Source organism: Lissotriton helveticus, chromosome 6 (genome assembly GCF_964261635.1).
Source record: "Lissotriton helveticus chromosome 6, aLisHel1.1, whole genome shotgun sequence".
Lineage (NCBI taxonomy): Eukaryota > Metazoa > Chordata > Amphibia > Caudata > Salamandridae > Lissotriton > Lissotriton helveticus.
The window spans coordinates 1,201,932,065-1,201,949,645 of record NC_136067.1 but is presented as its reverse complement, the minus strand read 5'-3'; the positions used below and the strand labels follow the sequence as shown (position 1 = coordinate 1,201,949,645).

Sequence of the window (17,581 nt, the reverse complement as noted above, 5' to 3'; positions counted from 1 at the left end):
CAGCCACTAGACCTTTGTGTGTTGCTCAAGTAAATAACAGTTCTGGTGAAGATCTGATTTAACTTCTAATGATCGGTATTAATTACAGAACGAAATCGATGAACCTTCCATGTCATCAGGCAGAGTCTCAAAATTGACTAAGAGATTTGAAGAGTATATTTTGCATTAACTTTCTCATCATTAAAGAAAGGGAGATGTTGTATATGTGTAAGTATACAGATAGTTTGCTCTTAGTTCCTCTTAAGGTCATGCACCTTTGACAAGTTTGCCTGCACCATGATTTAAGCTATTAAATCTTGCTAGCACTATGATGCAATATGTTAGAATGTTCTTAATGTATTTACGTGATGTCATGTAACATCGAGATCAGATGATTTGTTGGGAACATGATAACCTCTTGTTTTGCCAGGACCTGCATGAGCCTTTTATTTGTTGTTATGTTAATAAAGCCTTATTAACATTTTATTTGCATTTTGTCTTCTGTCATAACACTGTCCTTGTCTTCTCTGGGCAAGAACGAAGAGACAGAGTCCTTTCCCTTCCCTTCCCTGCACAGCCCGTCCATCCCCATACTGCCACATACGGCCTCACCATATCTAAAGACCTGGGCTACTTCTGCCATCCTGGGATGCATTTTTAAAATAAAAAAGTTGGGAAACAAATTCTATTATATTAAAAAAGCAGGGGCACACCATGCCCTGCCAATCCTGCCCACTTCGACTACGGCATATAACCATGTATTGACATTTAGACTTCCCAGTATTGCTTCAATCTACATCAAAAAACGGATTCTTAAACAAAGGTGTTTTCACTCTTCAACTTAAAATAAGACTATTGAATCCAGTGGGGGCCAGTCTGCATTTTCCCACACACTACGTAAGAAAAATACTCTGGATCTGTTTCTAATAGGCTTGGGTGCACTTCGATATGCAGCTCCCACCCACATCATTAAGAGCTCATTCTGAACTCACTTCTTGCAGCACAGCGTATACACCATTACAGACATACAAGCACATGTAAGGATCCTTTTTCGGCCCAGCACCATTCAACTGATTGAACTCTTCGCATGTTCAATTTTCTTTGGTAACATTTGACTTTATGTTGATTTTTAGAGCATTTCAGAATTTTTCAACCTTGATAATTGTAACAATTGGTGAGTTGAAGCTGCTGCTATTTTGAAGTATATAAATATTATAACTCTCCTATTTTTCCCACTCATGTTCTTTTTTGAAGTTGGCAGGGAATTTTGAGACCACTCAAGTGATAATTTGGTGAGTTACACTAGATGTATACATATTTACTGTAACTCTTTCATGTAGAGCAGATTTTAAATACATGTGTTTGGTTCATCCCAAAGGTAGCTGTTGAGCCTTACATAAAGTGATTGTAGGTGACTCTTTGTGCCTTTCCTTGGCCTCCTTTGGCATGTTTTGGCAGTGAGGAAATAACCCAAATATACTACATGATACACAGCTTCTTGCACCGATGTACACCATCCTTTCGCAGTGTTTTTTTACAACACAGGATGTATCCATCTTCCTTGGTCGTGATGAAGATCTGCTTTCGTTAAGTCACCCTTCCATGGGTCAAAACATCAACATTAAAATCTTTAAAAGATTTGTTGTTTTGATGTATGAGTAGGCAAAACTATGAATTTGACTATTTGCCATATGAATCACTACATGTATCCCTTCTAATCAAACATGTTCATTGTCTGTTTTGTACCTATTATGATACAACTACATTCACCTTCCACAAGCACTGTGCAGCTGCCCTTATTTTGTTTTTTGGAACACCTACCTTGTGAATATAAATTTCTTGTGTGATGTTTGAAACAATATATGATGCACTAAAAGTGAAAAATGTGAAGTTGTTGTGCTCTTTGCTTTTATTCATTGAGAAGTAGAGGATTGTGGTTACGGTTTAATTAATAAATAAGATAGAACCACATTTTTATATACTTATATTAGAAGTCCAAATTCTGAGGTATATCGGGTAACCCCAGTACTATACCATTGAGTAAGAGATGGAGTAAAGGAGGTGCCAGCATCAGCAGCACACAATGTAACATGCATTAAAGCCCAAGAATGTGGATGCCAGCACAGGGCGACAAAGATACATATAAGTGTATTAATTGATTTAGACCTATTCAGAGGTCAACAATTTAAAATAAGTACAAAATGAATACAAAATTATAAATATAACAGCGGTATGTATAAATTATTTTAAAAAAACAACAGAAAGGATTTGAAACATTTGTACAGATGGTAACAATCAAATTAATTTGGAGGGGAACTAATTAGAGCGATCAAATCATTAGTAGTAAATAGGGTATATCTAAAACATAGCTTTAAAAAGCATTTCTATCAAGGCTTTACTGGGGCAAATAAATAGAACATGGGCTATATCTTTTACTCCTCCATTGCAGAGTTTGCACAATCCTTTCTTATCACTTGTATCGTCCCAGTATTTAATATAGGTGCTTAGAGGTAAAATCCCAGCAAAAATAACTGAGAACAATATGAAATATATAGGTCAAAACCTAGAAACGGGTCGTATTGTTTAAAAACAACTTCAAGTGTGCACGTAGCCAAGACTGTGCATTTAAAATGGCCTATAGGTGTCACAAGATTTTCATTAAAAGTATAGTTGCTCATTCAAACCATGAATGTTTCATGCTTTAAAAGGGCTCGCCAAGAGTCTTCTTCCACATGCACTAGGTTGTATGCCCATCTAATTATGTTGGCCAAGGCTCTTGTGTAGGCACTTGCTAATGAAAGTTCTTGACGGAGTGCTTATACCGGTGTAGCTTAGCTCATTGTGGTTATTATATGGAGTAATTTCCCTTTAATCTTATTCAGGGTATTCCATTTATTTATGGGAATATATTCTAATGCATACAAGAGAATTGGAGAAATTTTAGCACAATATATTTCAAGGAGTGAGTGGAAATGTCTCTTTTCAGAGGAAGAATAACATCTTTTTAGGGAACTTATGTGGGCTATAGCCTTGAATTCCAAGGTCTGGAGATTAGAATTGTTTTTGAGTGTCTGTGTGAATACCTGCCCCAGGTAAGTATATGCCTTACGTACCTTTATCTGTTTACCATCTAATTTTCAGTCCAAAGGGATGTGATGTTTCCTTCCCCTAAATGGTGCTACTTTTGTTTTGGAGATCTTTACTTTTATATAAATTGCTTCGGTGTACCTATAGAGAGCGTTTACATTATGTTGTAGACCGATCAATGTAATGTCAAAAATGACAACATCCTCAGTGTACTGCGAAGTCAAAGAGGGAGACCAGGCTTGAACACCCATGGCAGATCCAGAAAAATCCAGAGAATGCAAAGATTGACACAGAAAAAGGCTCCAAGATACCTCATGCAGGTACCAGCTGAAACAACCTGCAAAAGGAGGCCATAGAGACATCAAGCACATCAGGAAACACTGGCTCGCATAAAGCTATGGTAATGGAGACAGAAAGGCCCACCTGGAAGGCAGAAGCCCTACCCAAATAAGTAACACCCACAGAGAACAACTGCCTGCCAAAGGAGTATCACAGGCAGAAGAAAAGCAAACCAGAGCCAGGCTGTAGGGAGAATAGGGAGGCAAAACGATAGTACCATAATACCCAAGGCTATGAAAACCAGCCAGAGGTTGCCAAGCTCAGCAGGTGGCACAAAAAAAAGCCATATAGCAATCCCGGAAGTGCACAACCAAAAGAAATGGGGGACGGCAGCCCAAACAGGAAAAGATGCAGCAGGACACAGCACCCACAAGTTCCAATTTCAGCAAAGGAGCACAAGGGAAAACCTAAACCCAGTCATCCCCTCAAAGACCCTGCCTAGCCAAGACCCTAATCCAAGCTTAGCAGGGAGACATGGAAGGGTAGAGAACATATAGAACCACAAACCAGCAACAAACTTAGAAGGGAGGCAGAGGCATTGAAGAGGACATGGATGAGTTGGCAGGGAGCACGAAGAACCCCAAGAGCAGGTTAAGCCCCAGAAAAAAGGGGAGGGACAATATTTCACCCTAAGAAAAGGGACCTAGAGGTGCTGAGGAAGGGTAGAGAAAATATAGAACCACAAGCCAGCAACAAACTTTGAAGGGAGGCAGAGGCTTTGAAGAGGACATGTATGAGTATGCAGGGAGCATGAAGAATCCCAAGAGTAGGTTAAGCCCCAGAAAAAAGGGGAGGTACAAATATTTCACCCTAAGCAAAGGGACCTAGTGCTGCAAAGAGCAGGCACTCCCCAGCCCCTCTACCAGGAGAAAGCTAGATAAATTATGGACCACAACAAAACCATCACATCACAGTCACCCAACAGGAAGGCAGCAGCAGTAACTGCAGAAATACAACAGCATGAGCCAGGGAGAATGCTAACTAAATTTACAAGGCCCAGAAGGCCAGAGAGCACAGGGTAAACCCAATCCCAGCCTACACCCCAGGTGAGGAAGAAACTTAACAGCCTCCAAACTCTGGAAATTAGTCCACAGCAAACAACACAGAGCAGGCACCCCAGTGCCCCAAGTCCATCCGAGAGCATAGTGATGAAAGAAGAGACATAGGGAAAAAAAAATTCCGATCATATGTCCCTTAGAGAAAAAGGGTAGTTGCTGCACATGTTCTTCCTATACATTATCCTTTTTTCTGGTTAAAATGTAAACGATAATTCATATACATTAGTCATTTCATTTCAAGTAATTCAGAATATTACCTTTCTTATTCTCCTTTTTCCATCGGGTCATCCAAAACCCACGAATTTTGATGTCATCAAATATTAGATGTTTCTAAGAGAAATGGCAAATTAAGGAGTCGTCATGACTTGATTTTATAATACTAATGTGATTTTTTAATCTGAAATAACTGAGTAATGAATTCCTACATGATAAAGTTTGATTTTCTTGTGCAGGCTTGTATCCTGTAAGTTCATGCATAAAAATGTTAAAGTTTCATATGCAAATTTTAGAATACTGTCACTAAATGGATCTAATTACTTCCATTACAAGCACTTTATCCTGAACTGAGGGGACCTCAACACACTACGAGCTATTTTAGTTACTGATACCCTTGGGATCGTATATTCTGAACAGTGGCACTTTAGGCAGCCAGATCTGGTGTTAAGGTCTGTGCCCCTTCTATCAATCAGAAAACTCTGCAAGATGGTGCCACCATGATTTTCCTGTTGGATCCTGGCAGGTTCTACACAGGGAAACAAAAGCGATAATGGACGGAGCGTTTGAGCAAATCAAACACTCACCCCCAGTCAACTGATCTGGGTTTAATCCATCACCATTCTTTAGCTCACTCAGCCACCCCAGTTCAGACATGGCCATATGCAAATCAGTCTGACCCTGTGCCTCATGGGAACAGTCCAGCCCGAACTGCCAAGCCATGTCTTCCCTGGACCGAAAACAAGCATCCTGGGACCGGTTTCGGATTCATAATCCTCATCAGCCAGGCTATCTTGAATCCAGTGGCCAAGTGAGCTAGGGACTCACGTCTGAGCATACCCTGCCAACTTAGGGCAAACAAAGCGAAACAAAAGCGGATAATGGACGGAGGGTTTGAGCAAATCAAACACTCACCCCCAATCAACTGATCTGGGTTTAATCCATCACCATTCTTTAGCTCACTCAGCCACCACAGTTCAGACATGGCCGTTTGCAAATCAGTCTGACCCTGTGCCTCATGGGAACAGTCCAGCCCGAACTGCCAAGCCATGTCTTCCCTGGACCGGAAACAAGCATCCTGGGACTGGTTTTGGATTCATAATAACACAGGCACATACCACACCTTTGTCTAAAGACACTTAACACCACTTGAAAATGTCATCACTGCTTACAGGTCACAAAAGTTAGAAACAATATTGGACCTGTATTTCAACAGCATCTCTTTGTCTAGTAACATTATTTTATATATATATATATATATATATATATATATATATATATATATATATATATATATATATACACAACAAACTTTGCATTTTATCACACCAGGACAAAACAAACTTCGAAATATTTACCCAATGGAGGGTTGCAAACACATTCAAATCAGTGAACCACATGAACCAGAAGACATTGCAAGCCAATAGAGGCGGGGACAAAGCTACAAATTAAGCATAAGCGTAGTGGTTTCACAAAAATGAACATGGAAGTCACAGCGTACCTTTGAAAAAGTTCGAGAGAGAACGAAACATGTCAGGATTGCCGTTGGTTTTTAATAAATAATGCAAGCTTCGTTGTCGGTGTGCGGCTGATTTCTTCTTCAAGGAAGATATTATGGCTATATTTACGGCGTGGTTCCGCCGCAGCTACGCACCTCTAGATAGAGCGCCGTTGCCTTTCCGCAGAGGAACCAATTGGTGTGTGCCGCGTAAGCGAATAGGGAAGGCTGGTGAGCGCCAAAGACTGTCTTTGGTATGGACCCCGAGCCAGCCTCGAAAATGGGTTGCTTAGGGCACAACGAACTTTGCATTTTATCAAACCAGGACAAAACAAACTTCGAAATATTTACCCAATGGAGGGTTGCAAACACATTCAAATCAGTGAACCACATGAACCAGAAGACACTGCAAGCCAATAGAGGCGGGGACAAACCTACAAATTAAGCATAAGCGTAGTGGTTTCACAAAAATGAACATGGTAGTCACGGCGTACCTTTGAAAAAGTTCGAGAGAGAACGAAACATGTCAGGATTGCCGTTGGTTTTTAATAAATAATGCAAGCTTCGTTGTCGGTGTGCGGCTGATTTCTTCTTCAAGGAAGATATTGTGGATATATATATATATATATATATTACCTACTGGCGGTCGCCAGTAGGTATATATAGTTAGGATTTTTTCTCTATGGGTTTTTTGAAAATTCTATGTCTAATAACTTTGGCGTTTGTGGACGGAATTGGCTGAAATTTTCAGGAAAATGGCACATTTTGTTTCTGAGCAGCCCCTGAAAATTTTGGGGGGGTTCGTCAAGGGGGGGCCGAGAAAAAAGGGGGGTCCCAAAACGCGTTTTTCCCATGTTAATTTCCATAGGGCGGTTGGCCTCACTTTTAGCCCGAACGGCTGAATGGATTTGCACGAAACTTGGCAAAATTGTAGGGACTGGTAGCCCGATGTGCCTTTTGTAGGTCTCAATATATGTGCTCCAGTGGATTTTGAGAAATTAACATTTAAAAAAAGATATATATCTGTAACAGCGGACCGGGCAGCGCTCTGGTTCGCGGACTTTTCGCGCAACGGAGCTTTGTGAAGCGAAGCTGATTGGTTCTCCGGCGTCTGTCAACATTCCAAACAGTCCGTAGCGGCCGCCATCTTGTCTCTCGGTAGGATCGAGAGACAAGAGGAGGTCAAAACAAAGGGGGAAATAACTATAAGGGGGCATAGTAGATCCTCGCTGACCCCCTAGGTTTGATGTGGAGGTTTTAAAAGGGCCCCGCGGGGCAAAAAAAAAAAATAATAATAATAATCGAACGGCTGAATGGATTTGCACGAAACTTGGCAAAATATTAGGGACTGGTAGCCCGATGTGCCTTTGCTAGGTCTCAATATATGTGCTCCAGTGGATTTTGAGAAATTAACGTTCAAAAAAAGATATATATCTGTAACAGCGCTCCGCTTCGCGTAACGGAGGTTTGCGAAGCTGATTGGTCATTCTGTCACTGGGCTATAGTTGGGCTACATCTGGCTGATATTTGGGCTACATTTGTTTTTTTGTGTGTCTGGCGGCCATCTTTGGGCTACATTGGGCTACATTGGGCTTCATTGGGCTACATTCGGCTAATTAGCAAATAGCTCATCGCAAACTAGGAATGGTAAAGAATCGCTATTTATTCCTTAAAGTTCGCTATTTAGGAAATGCAAAAAACTTTGATGATACATATGGCGGTTCATCTCCAACAAGATAAGAAGCATAGGGATACATTTATGATGACTGGCGCATCACCAGGGATGTGTTAGTCATTCTGTGCCGCTGTTCCGTCACCTATGGTGTGCTGCATTTACAATGCGGCGCATCATGGGGCAAAAACAGCACAGATGCATGATGTATCTGTGCCGTAAAGGTGGCGCATTGCTGGAGTTGTATCGCAAGTGTGATGAAGCTCCAGAAAGGGTCGGGGGTGCCCCTGTCGCAGGGTTTCTGTTCTCACACAGAACTGTGGACAGAGGATTGGAACCTCGGCGAATGCATTGTTGGAGTTGTATCGCAAGTGTGATGAAGCTCCAGCAAGGGTCGGGGGTGCCCCTGTCGCAGGGTTTCTGTTCTCACACAGAACTGTGGACAGAGGATTGGAACCTCGGCGAATTAGGGTGTCCCAAAACTCACGTTAGTAATCAAAAACTCCTTAGCAAGCTAGGTACAGTGTCACATTGGATATAACAAACTCTCAATGTTTAGACAATCCAGAATATGAACTTATAGTACCTCAGGATACGTGGAACTCATGAACAGTCGGTCGTTATAGATTTCTTAGAAACCAGAACATGGAGTTAAGAAGAACAGATGTGTATTTGAAATGTTTATTTACTAATGCCGTCTTCTCAGGCGTAGTACCTTAGATAATAAAAGTACACATATTATCAGTAGCAAAATTACCAGCATAGTTACTAGTACATAAAAAGTGAATGGTGATAGTATGTTAACATGCTGTAAATGAATAAGAGTTAGCAACACTTATAAGCAGCCGCGGGCCGTGGAGGGAGTTACGGTGAGGCAGGGAGGCGGGGAGGGGGAGAAGCAGGGTGGAGAATACAAGTACACATATTATCAGTAGCAAAATTACCAGCATAGTTACTAGTACATAAAAAGCGAATGGTGACAGTATGTTAACATGCTGTAAATGAATGAGAGTTAGCAACACTTATAAGCAGCCGCGGGCCGTGGAGGGAGTTACGGTGGGGCAGGGAGGCGGGGAGGGGGAGGGGCAAGGTAGAGAGGGCTCCACCCTGCTTCTCCCCCTCCCCGCCTCCCTGCCCCATCGTAACTCCCTCCACGGCCCGCGGCTGCTTATATCTCACCCTCCCTAATACACATATTATATTATTTGCTAAGAAGGTCTCTTTGTGTTGGTTTAGGGCGTGCCCATACTTTAGTGTCTTAGATTTGAAGGAATCACATCAGCATACACCAGCTCTCTCTTCATGTGAACCGCATCAACTGTTGTGTATGTGTGTTCGGCAAAGCAATATAAAACCCGCCTCATGCCCAGAATTGGCAGAAGTTGCACTTATGTTATGAGTATGAAGTCGTGGAGATCAGACCTCATAACAATTCTGTATCGTGTTGTTCTTGAAACTTTAGCACTCGCTGTACAGATATAGTTTAACAAGTAAAGCAGATAGTAGACCAATAACATATTATTCTCATGTAAACCACGATGAACTACTAGGTGGAAAGCTAAAGCAACAACTAAGTGTCGTGTGCAGAAGTTGCAAAAAAGGAAAAATGGCGTTTAAACCGGTAATGAGCCCATGCTAACTTAACACGGTGTAAAGATATCCAGGACCTAGATGACACCTCCTCATGATCCGGAAACGAACTGAATAAGATAATAGAAGTGCCATCTCATGAGAGCAGATTGCAAGTTTATATGTGGACGGTCCGCAAGGTAAAGCATTAAAAACTAGGAAAATTTAATGCTAAAGAAAAATAAAACAGCCAAGTACTTTATCGAGTCTTAAGCCAATAGGCAAGGTAAATAATAAAAACTTGACAAATAAGTCAATGAATTGTCAATGAAATGCTAGTACTCAGCATATCAAACATGAAAAAGGTCTATGACATAACTGTGTATGCAAAATAAGCTGCAACAGCCTCCAATAGGAAGTCACCGTCTTCATCCGAAAACAGTTCAGCCATCCAATTTAAAAGCGGAAAAGAACATACGTGCTCTCCCAGCACCGGATCCTCTATCACCATCAGAGGGCAGCTCGGTGGGTTTTCAAGAAAGCTCTGTTCCAAGAAAGACTGTGCTGCCGCCAGTAAATTCCAGGGACCAAGTAGTCCATGCATCAATGCCGCAGCCATAATCCTTTCGCCAGGACAAACCAACTCGTGAGTAATGATAGGAGTCATCAGCTGATTAAAGTCGACGTCAGGAGAAACCGGTCCGCAGAGACACAAATCAATGGCCCAATCGAAATCACAGGTCAGGCAGTGAAATACAGGCTGGACACAGGTGAAGTAGGAGAATCGAAAAGATAATCCATATGCCGTGCTTAATATCGCCAACGGCATTGTGCCATAATATTCTAGCATGCGATTGCGGAACAGTGTCAGCAGCTGCAGGGTGGGAGGTTGCATAGGAGGGACATCCATATTTAAAAATGTAAAAAAGCACAAGAGCGTCCGCTGGTAATGCAAGTAAAAATGCCAATCCACGAACCAGAGTGCAGAAAATAGAATGAAAGGAAGCAGGGATGACTCCAAAGATTTTCTCAAATGAAGTCACGAGACCACTGGTAACAACTTTAAAAAAGTGCGCCAGGGACTTTGTGGAGGATGCGTTAAAGATAGTCGGAAACATGTTGCTGAAATTGAAAGGCAAATCTTAATTGAAAAGGGTGTGCACCTCTGTACGGGTGTTCGCTATGTGAAGTACGAAAGTTTCACGGGCCGAACTCAAGGCCACCTCTCTCTGAGACAAAAGAGCTCTTATTCTTGCCATGCCGTTGAAACGTGTCCCAAGGTTGGTATTTGTGGCCAGATTGAAAACTCCCTATGTTCATGTGTGGGAGGAAATAGAACATTTCTGCAGCAAATAACCCGTTCACTTACTGTTACGATAAAAGGAATACTTTTAATTAACTCAGAACAATCTTCATTATTGAGCATCAAATAACTACCATTTTCCAACAACTTGAACGTGGGGATGATAGCAGGAACTGGCGTGCCTTGCAACACGCAAGCCATATTTGGTCGGTGTTTGTTGCATGAACCGTGTAACTGTATGTGCCTACACATTAGTGAATGATCTGGCGTCTCAGTGCATTCCTCTCCATTCAGATAAACTTCTTGATCATCTTTGAAACATCTGTATGTGTATGGAAGCGACCAGACCTCATGAAGAAAAGCACTGCCTAAAGGTTCATAACGACCTATTGGTATATATTTCATACAATTTGAAAACTTATATAAAGCAAAAGGCAGCGTTATTAAACCGTGGATAAGGCATGTTGCCAAAAAACCCGCAATCCTCTGCTGATGATGTCACTGAGCATGTCATGAATGATGTAATATGTGACATCATCAGCAGTGGATTACGGGTAATGGTATCTCTAGTTTACTCCCTTATAGCTGTCTTTCTTTTAACATAAGTGTCTGTTTCCTTCCCTTATACTTACTGTTTTTGGTTCGCTTCCGGTTCGCGTACCGGCGAGCGAACTGGGAAGCGAACTAAGAGAAATAGAGGTTGGCACAGTTCCAAATATTGTACCAATTTTTTAATAACGGGGAGGTAGTTCTGAAAAGAACTTTTTTTTTTATTTTTCTGAACATTTTTTTACTGTTTTTGAATTTTTCTGAACAGTTTTATATTTTTTTGGGGTTTTCTTGGAGGGGGCAATGAAAACGATTCATTGTAAAGGGCTCAACAGGAGCAACAAAACAAAAAAAAGAAGTATTTATTATTTTGGGCGTTTCGGACAAACTTGCATATGATAGTCAATAGCTCTGTTGATCAGAGTGATGCTTTTTTCTCCGTAGGAAATGAATCCATCGCAAAATGCGCAGATGTGTTTTACATCACCAAATCTCATTTGTATATTTGGCACCATCTCCCTGCCCTCTGGTCCCGTTACTTCCGGTACAACAGATCTTCTGGCCATAATAGGGAGATTATCTAGGTCGTTCCGAAACTGTGCAGCACTGTAGTTGTTAGGATGCCACCTAGTCATATGGCGATGCATTGTGTAGTTTCCGAAACTGTATTTTTTGTCGGTCCCTCTGGACAGTCTATCTTGACATATAAGGCAAGTTACGTATCTTGCATTTACTTTTTTCTGACCTTTGGGAATTTTAAAAAATTGCCAAATGAAGTTTTCTTTCCGGTGAGACGTCCTGGGCTGCTCAGGCAAAAACTGCCTCTCTTCGTGCTCGTCCTCCTGTTCCTCTTCTTCTTCTTGTTGAATTATAACTTGAGCAGGTGGTCCACTCTTCCTTGGATGTGGTGGAGGTGGTGGGGAAGCACCAGCTGAAGCTACTAAAGAAGCCATTGCTCAGTGATCACAAAGGGTCTTTCTCTCACAATGATGAAAGTCAGAGTGAGGAAAGAAGGAGGGATTTTCATCATTTGGGAAAAACAAGAGTTCTCAACCAATCAAAAGTGTTCATTTTAGATTATATGACCTAGTCTTACATCATTAGGAAACCAAAAGTGAAATGAACCAATGAAAAGTGTTATTACCAAGTCACATGACTTGCTGTGTTTACGTTAAGCGCTTTGCAGGGCCTCCCGGTTTGCTTCCAGAAACCTGCGCTTTGCGACTCGCTTCGCGTACCAGTTCGCTAACGTAGTACGTCATATGACGTATCACGCGACAACGTGAAACGTCATGCGGACGGGAGGCGTCACGATGTTGTTTTGTAACGCGGCACTTGCGGTAAAGAAACGTTTACCGGCTCGCGGTCTATTTCGTGGCATCAAGGTCAGCTAACGGGAAGCTTCCCGATTTGCGAAGCGGGAACGAAGAAAAAAAAATATTTAAAAAAAAAATTATTCATAAACATATAAAATATATTTTTGGATTTAAAGAAGAATACATTTTACAGCTACAGATATTAGCTGTTAAAAAACCAATGAAATTCACAGAAAAAACCATAGGTTATGGACCATATATAGTTAGGAATTAGCATTTACAAAACCTTGAAAATTCACTGAAAAAACCATAGGTTATAGACCATATATAGTTAGGAATTAGCATTTACAAAACCTTGAAAATTCACTGAAAAAACCATAGGTTATAGACCATATATAGTTAGGAATTAGCATTTAAAAAACCTTATTTTACTCACACAAAACCATTGAAATTCCATATATAGTTAGTTGCACTAACTATATATCGCGCACCCGCAATCCACTGCTGATCATGTCACATATTACATCATTCATGACATGGTCAGTGACATCACTGATGACATCACTGATGACATCTCAAATGACATCACTGATGACATCACTGATGACATCTCATTTGACATCATTCTTGTGCTAATACGATAAACCTCTTCAGACTCTAATATAACCTTAGATACACTCAGTGTATACAGACACTCACACACTGCCACTCATCCATGGAGTTACTCACACACCCAGTCAGTCATGCAAAGAAACAATCTCACCTCCATTTCTTCAACTATACAGTTAAACACACCTTACTTATTGAAACATATACTAACACATATTTACTCTCTTATACAATCCCTGATACAAGTTCACAATGATCAATACAACCACTCACTCATTCAGTGGCTCTCATGCACAGTTATTTATATATGCCAACTCTCACATGTACTGTGTTTTACATATGTACTTACTATGACATGTAGCATTGAGATATCCATTCACTCATCAATACACTCATGCACACAGTCAACTGCCCATGTAGCTGTTTCCACATGCACTCTTGAACTCATACACCTAGTGAATAAACTGCTCACACATCTATGCATAGAGTCACACACCTTCCAGCCACCCCCACACAAACTCAATCTCCCATAGAAATACTTGGGCAACCAATTAATAACACATATAGCCTCTCGTATAGCTAATGATCAACACATGCAGTAGTTTACAGAACAACAGACATAATGATGCACAAATTAAGACAGTTTAGTCACTAACCCATGCATTCAGTGAGACACATTTAATCACTCACTCATACAGTCAGTCATGCACCTACTAAATCCTTCATCCAGACACTTATACATCCACTCAAGACATATTTTAACTTTACAGAAAAATACAGTCACTGGATGTTGTCATCAGTGATGTCATTTGAGATGTCATCAGTGATGTCATCAGTGATGTCACTGACCATGTCATGAATGATGTAATATGTGACATGATCAGCAGTGGATTGCGGGTGCGCGATATATAGTTAGTGCAACTAACTATATATGGAATTTCAATGGTTTTGTGTGAGTAAAATAAGGTTTTTTAAATGCTAATTCCTAACTATATATTCTATAACCTATGGTTTTTTCAGTGAATATATATATATATATATATATATATATTGTAGCTCCAAAACACCAAGTACGTGAGTCACTCTGAGGGCGGGTGCTAGATAACGCGATGGTGCTCGCGTAATACGTGAAGGCTCCAGTTTTCCAAAGATACTCAGCAAGGTTTACAGGAAAAGACCAGCACTCTCAAAGGCAGCAACAGATATTTTAGCAGAACGGTTTATTCAAAAAAGCAGACGCGTTTCGGGAGTAAAATCCCTTCGTCAGTGTTAACATCAGAGCGCCATAAATGACACCCTTATCTATGTTCATGAATCATATTGACACAAACAATGGACTAAAGCATATAAGCATATATTACGCGCCATCTTAGAACGCATACATTCTATACATTTTGTCAACGTGAGATACTGAAAATCTTTTCCCATATTTCAGGTCACATTTAAAACATCCGCAAATGCATTATGCGCTTACTCAATGGACAATCTCGCCGTGTATCGGCAGAAGTTTCAATGGACATTTTAGTCCAAAAACACGTGCCTGAGAGACGAAGCATTAGAATAAATGCACAATTAAAGCGAAGATCGCTACATTAGAAAAAACGCTTTTGTTTGTGTCAATATGATTCATGAACATAGATAAGGGTGTCATTTATGGCGCTCTGATGTTAACACTGACGAAGGGATTTTACTCCCGAAACGCGTCTGCTTTTTTGAATAAACCGTTCTGCTAAAATATCTGTTGCTGCCTTTGAGAGTGCTGGTCTTTTCCTGTAAACCCGGCTGGGTATCTTTGGAAAACTGGAGCCTTCATGTATTACGCGAGCACCATCGCGTTATCTAGCACCCGCCCTCAGAGTGACTCACGTACTTGGTGTTTTGGAGCTACAATTTAACTTAAAGTGAGTGCACCACCGTCGACGGACGTCTGTGAAGAAGGAGAATTACACTTCCTCATCTTTTGAAAAGTGAAAGCGTCCGAAGCTGTGAACGGAAAGTGCAAGAGCCGGCGGACTTCAAAAACGGTAAGCCAGCTCGTTTAAGCACTTTTTCCGTGTTATGTCCTACGTGTATTATCGACGGTTGGGCGAGGGAGTTTGCAGCAGAAAGCAGACGGGTCTTCATTTTGGTTCCCGGGACCGGGACACCAAAGATTTGTGATACTAAGAAAACATGTTTAACATGTCAGAGCGCCGCGATGCGGCTGGAGACATCTTTAAGAATAAAAACCCAGACATTTCCAAACCGCCACCAGTGTCGAATGTGGCTGTCTCCAACACCCTATCCACACAGTTCCAAAAACTTGAAAAACTATATGAACGGGAACTGCGCAAATGGTGGGAGGGAACATCATTACAGGGGTACATAGAGGTACAGAGGGTGCCTCGAGGTCTTCGGATCTTTACAGTACCCGCGTATGAGAACCCAGACCCCCAGCTATTGGAAACATGGGCGTCACATATAGCCAACTCCTGCAAAGGCATGTTGGAGATCCTGATCCAATTTGCATGGAGCGACCGTGACAAGGTCGTTAAAGAGATAGAGGAGTTGGAAGAGTTGATTACACATAACGCCAACAAAGAGGAACAAGAACAACTTAGGGCCAACATGAAAAAGAGACTTCAGAAATATGAAACCAAAATTAAACTTAGAAAACAAGAAAAATTTGACCGGGATGAGCGGGACTATGCAATGGGGAGGGTCTTAACCTTCCATAAAAAATATGACCAACCACGTAAAGAAGTGGCTAGAAAAAATCAGATGCCGAAAGCCGCAACGGAAACAAGAGTGGAGACTTCGGATTCTGACCTCATTGTGAGTGAAAGTTCTGGAGACGAAACGTCTGGTCTTACAACAATGTCTGTGACATCGACAATCAAAACCCCTTTTCAACAGGAGTTCAAAGTCATACAAGAGAGCTGGCTCCGTGGCGGCAAGAACAAGCCCCCAGAAGACGCAGACAAACAAGACGGGGAGGCTGGAAAGGGAAGAGGCAGAGGACAAACAAGAACAACCACACGAGTAACCAGGAGCCAAAGGAGAGGCAGATGGTGAATAGCCCAGACCAGCTCACCATTGTAAATCTGTCCGAAAGATCATTAACCCCTTCAGTGCTAATGACAAGGGTAACTCGTCATGGAGTTTCCATTGATTTCAATGGAAAGTCAATGGGAAGAGGGGGATGTACCTTAGCAGCCAAGTGGTTAACGTCAGCAGAAGAGTCAGTTTTGAAACTTGGACTCACTTTTTGTCCGAATAAAAATATGGAATATACACAGACACGCATAGATCTATATAAATTTATTCGGAAAGTCAAATTGCATAAGTTTTTTAAGACTAAACCAACCACGAAGGAATCAAAATATTTGAGAAACAAAAAAGACACTGATCTCTTATCTGTAAATGACCTTACAGCTTGTGAAGTCTTGCAAAATCTTAGACAAGAGGGTGACATGGAGACAAATGCAACAAATAACACCTTAACCCAAAGATTGGATAATGTCAACATAGAGCAAGAAGCACCGAAGGGCAATTTTAAACCTGCCTCAAGATTTGTCCCCCAGACTGCGGTGGACGCCATTGACATCTTTGCAGAGGTGGTTGCCAGGGATCTGGCCTCCATGAGGACAGAATTTAAACCCCAAAAGAAGCACCATAACATTACCAAGGAACAACAGTTAGCGGTGAAGTGCCTGATGGAGGACAAAAAGATTGTTTGCAAACCCTCCGACAAAGGAGGTAACATAGTCATTATGTCTAGACTACAATACGTTGCAGAAGCAAAACGACAGCTTGAGGATCAGTCGTGCTACAATGTCATCACGAAAAAGGATTATTTGACAAGCATAGAAGAACTATATCAACTGCTCAAAAAGTGGCATGACCGACAAATGATTGAGCTCGACGAATATCTCTTTCTGAAAACCATGAACCCTATTTTACCTTGTTTCTACCACCTGCCCAAGGTACATAAGAACATCCACAATCCCCCTGGAAGACCAATTATCTCCTCCATAGGAGGTCTTACAGAGAACCTTTCTAAATTCTTAGACCATTTTCTGTTTGGCTTTGTATTGTCTCTGAAATCGTATATCAGAGACTCTACAGACTTCATAGAAAAAGTGGAATCTCTCGCCTGGCAACCTTCATATGTACTAATTACTTTGGACATTACAAGTCTCTATACTTGCATAGACCATGAACAAGGACTCGCCGCTGTTGAATTTTTCCTGAACAAAAGAGAATTGAGATTTACTTTGCATAATAAGATGTTATTGGAACTTATAAGATTTTGTCTCTATAATAACATCTTTCTCTTTCAGGATACAATATATCAACAGTGTTCTGGGACGGCGATGGGCTCCTGCTTCGCCCCCAGCTATGCGAATT

The 17,581-nt window shown here is 41.3% G+C and overlaps 1 protein-coding gene across 1 annotated transcript in view; it reads right to left on the bottom strand.

Moving 5' to 3' along the window:
- The window catches only part of LOC144761686 (enoyl-[acyl-carrier-protein] reductase, mitochondrial-like), an 804,505-nt gene that overhangs the window by 42,989 nt on the left and 743,935 nt on the right, over positions 1-17,581 (bottom strand). Inside the window, exon 9 of the mRNA XM_078646957.1 lies at positions 4,721-4,793. Within this exon, the coding sequence (XP_078503083.1) occupies positions 4,721-4,793 (73 nt within the window). The remainder of the gene's footprint in view (positions 1-4,720; positions 4,794-17,581) is intronic.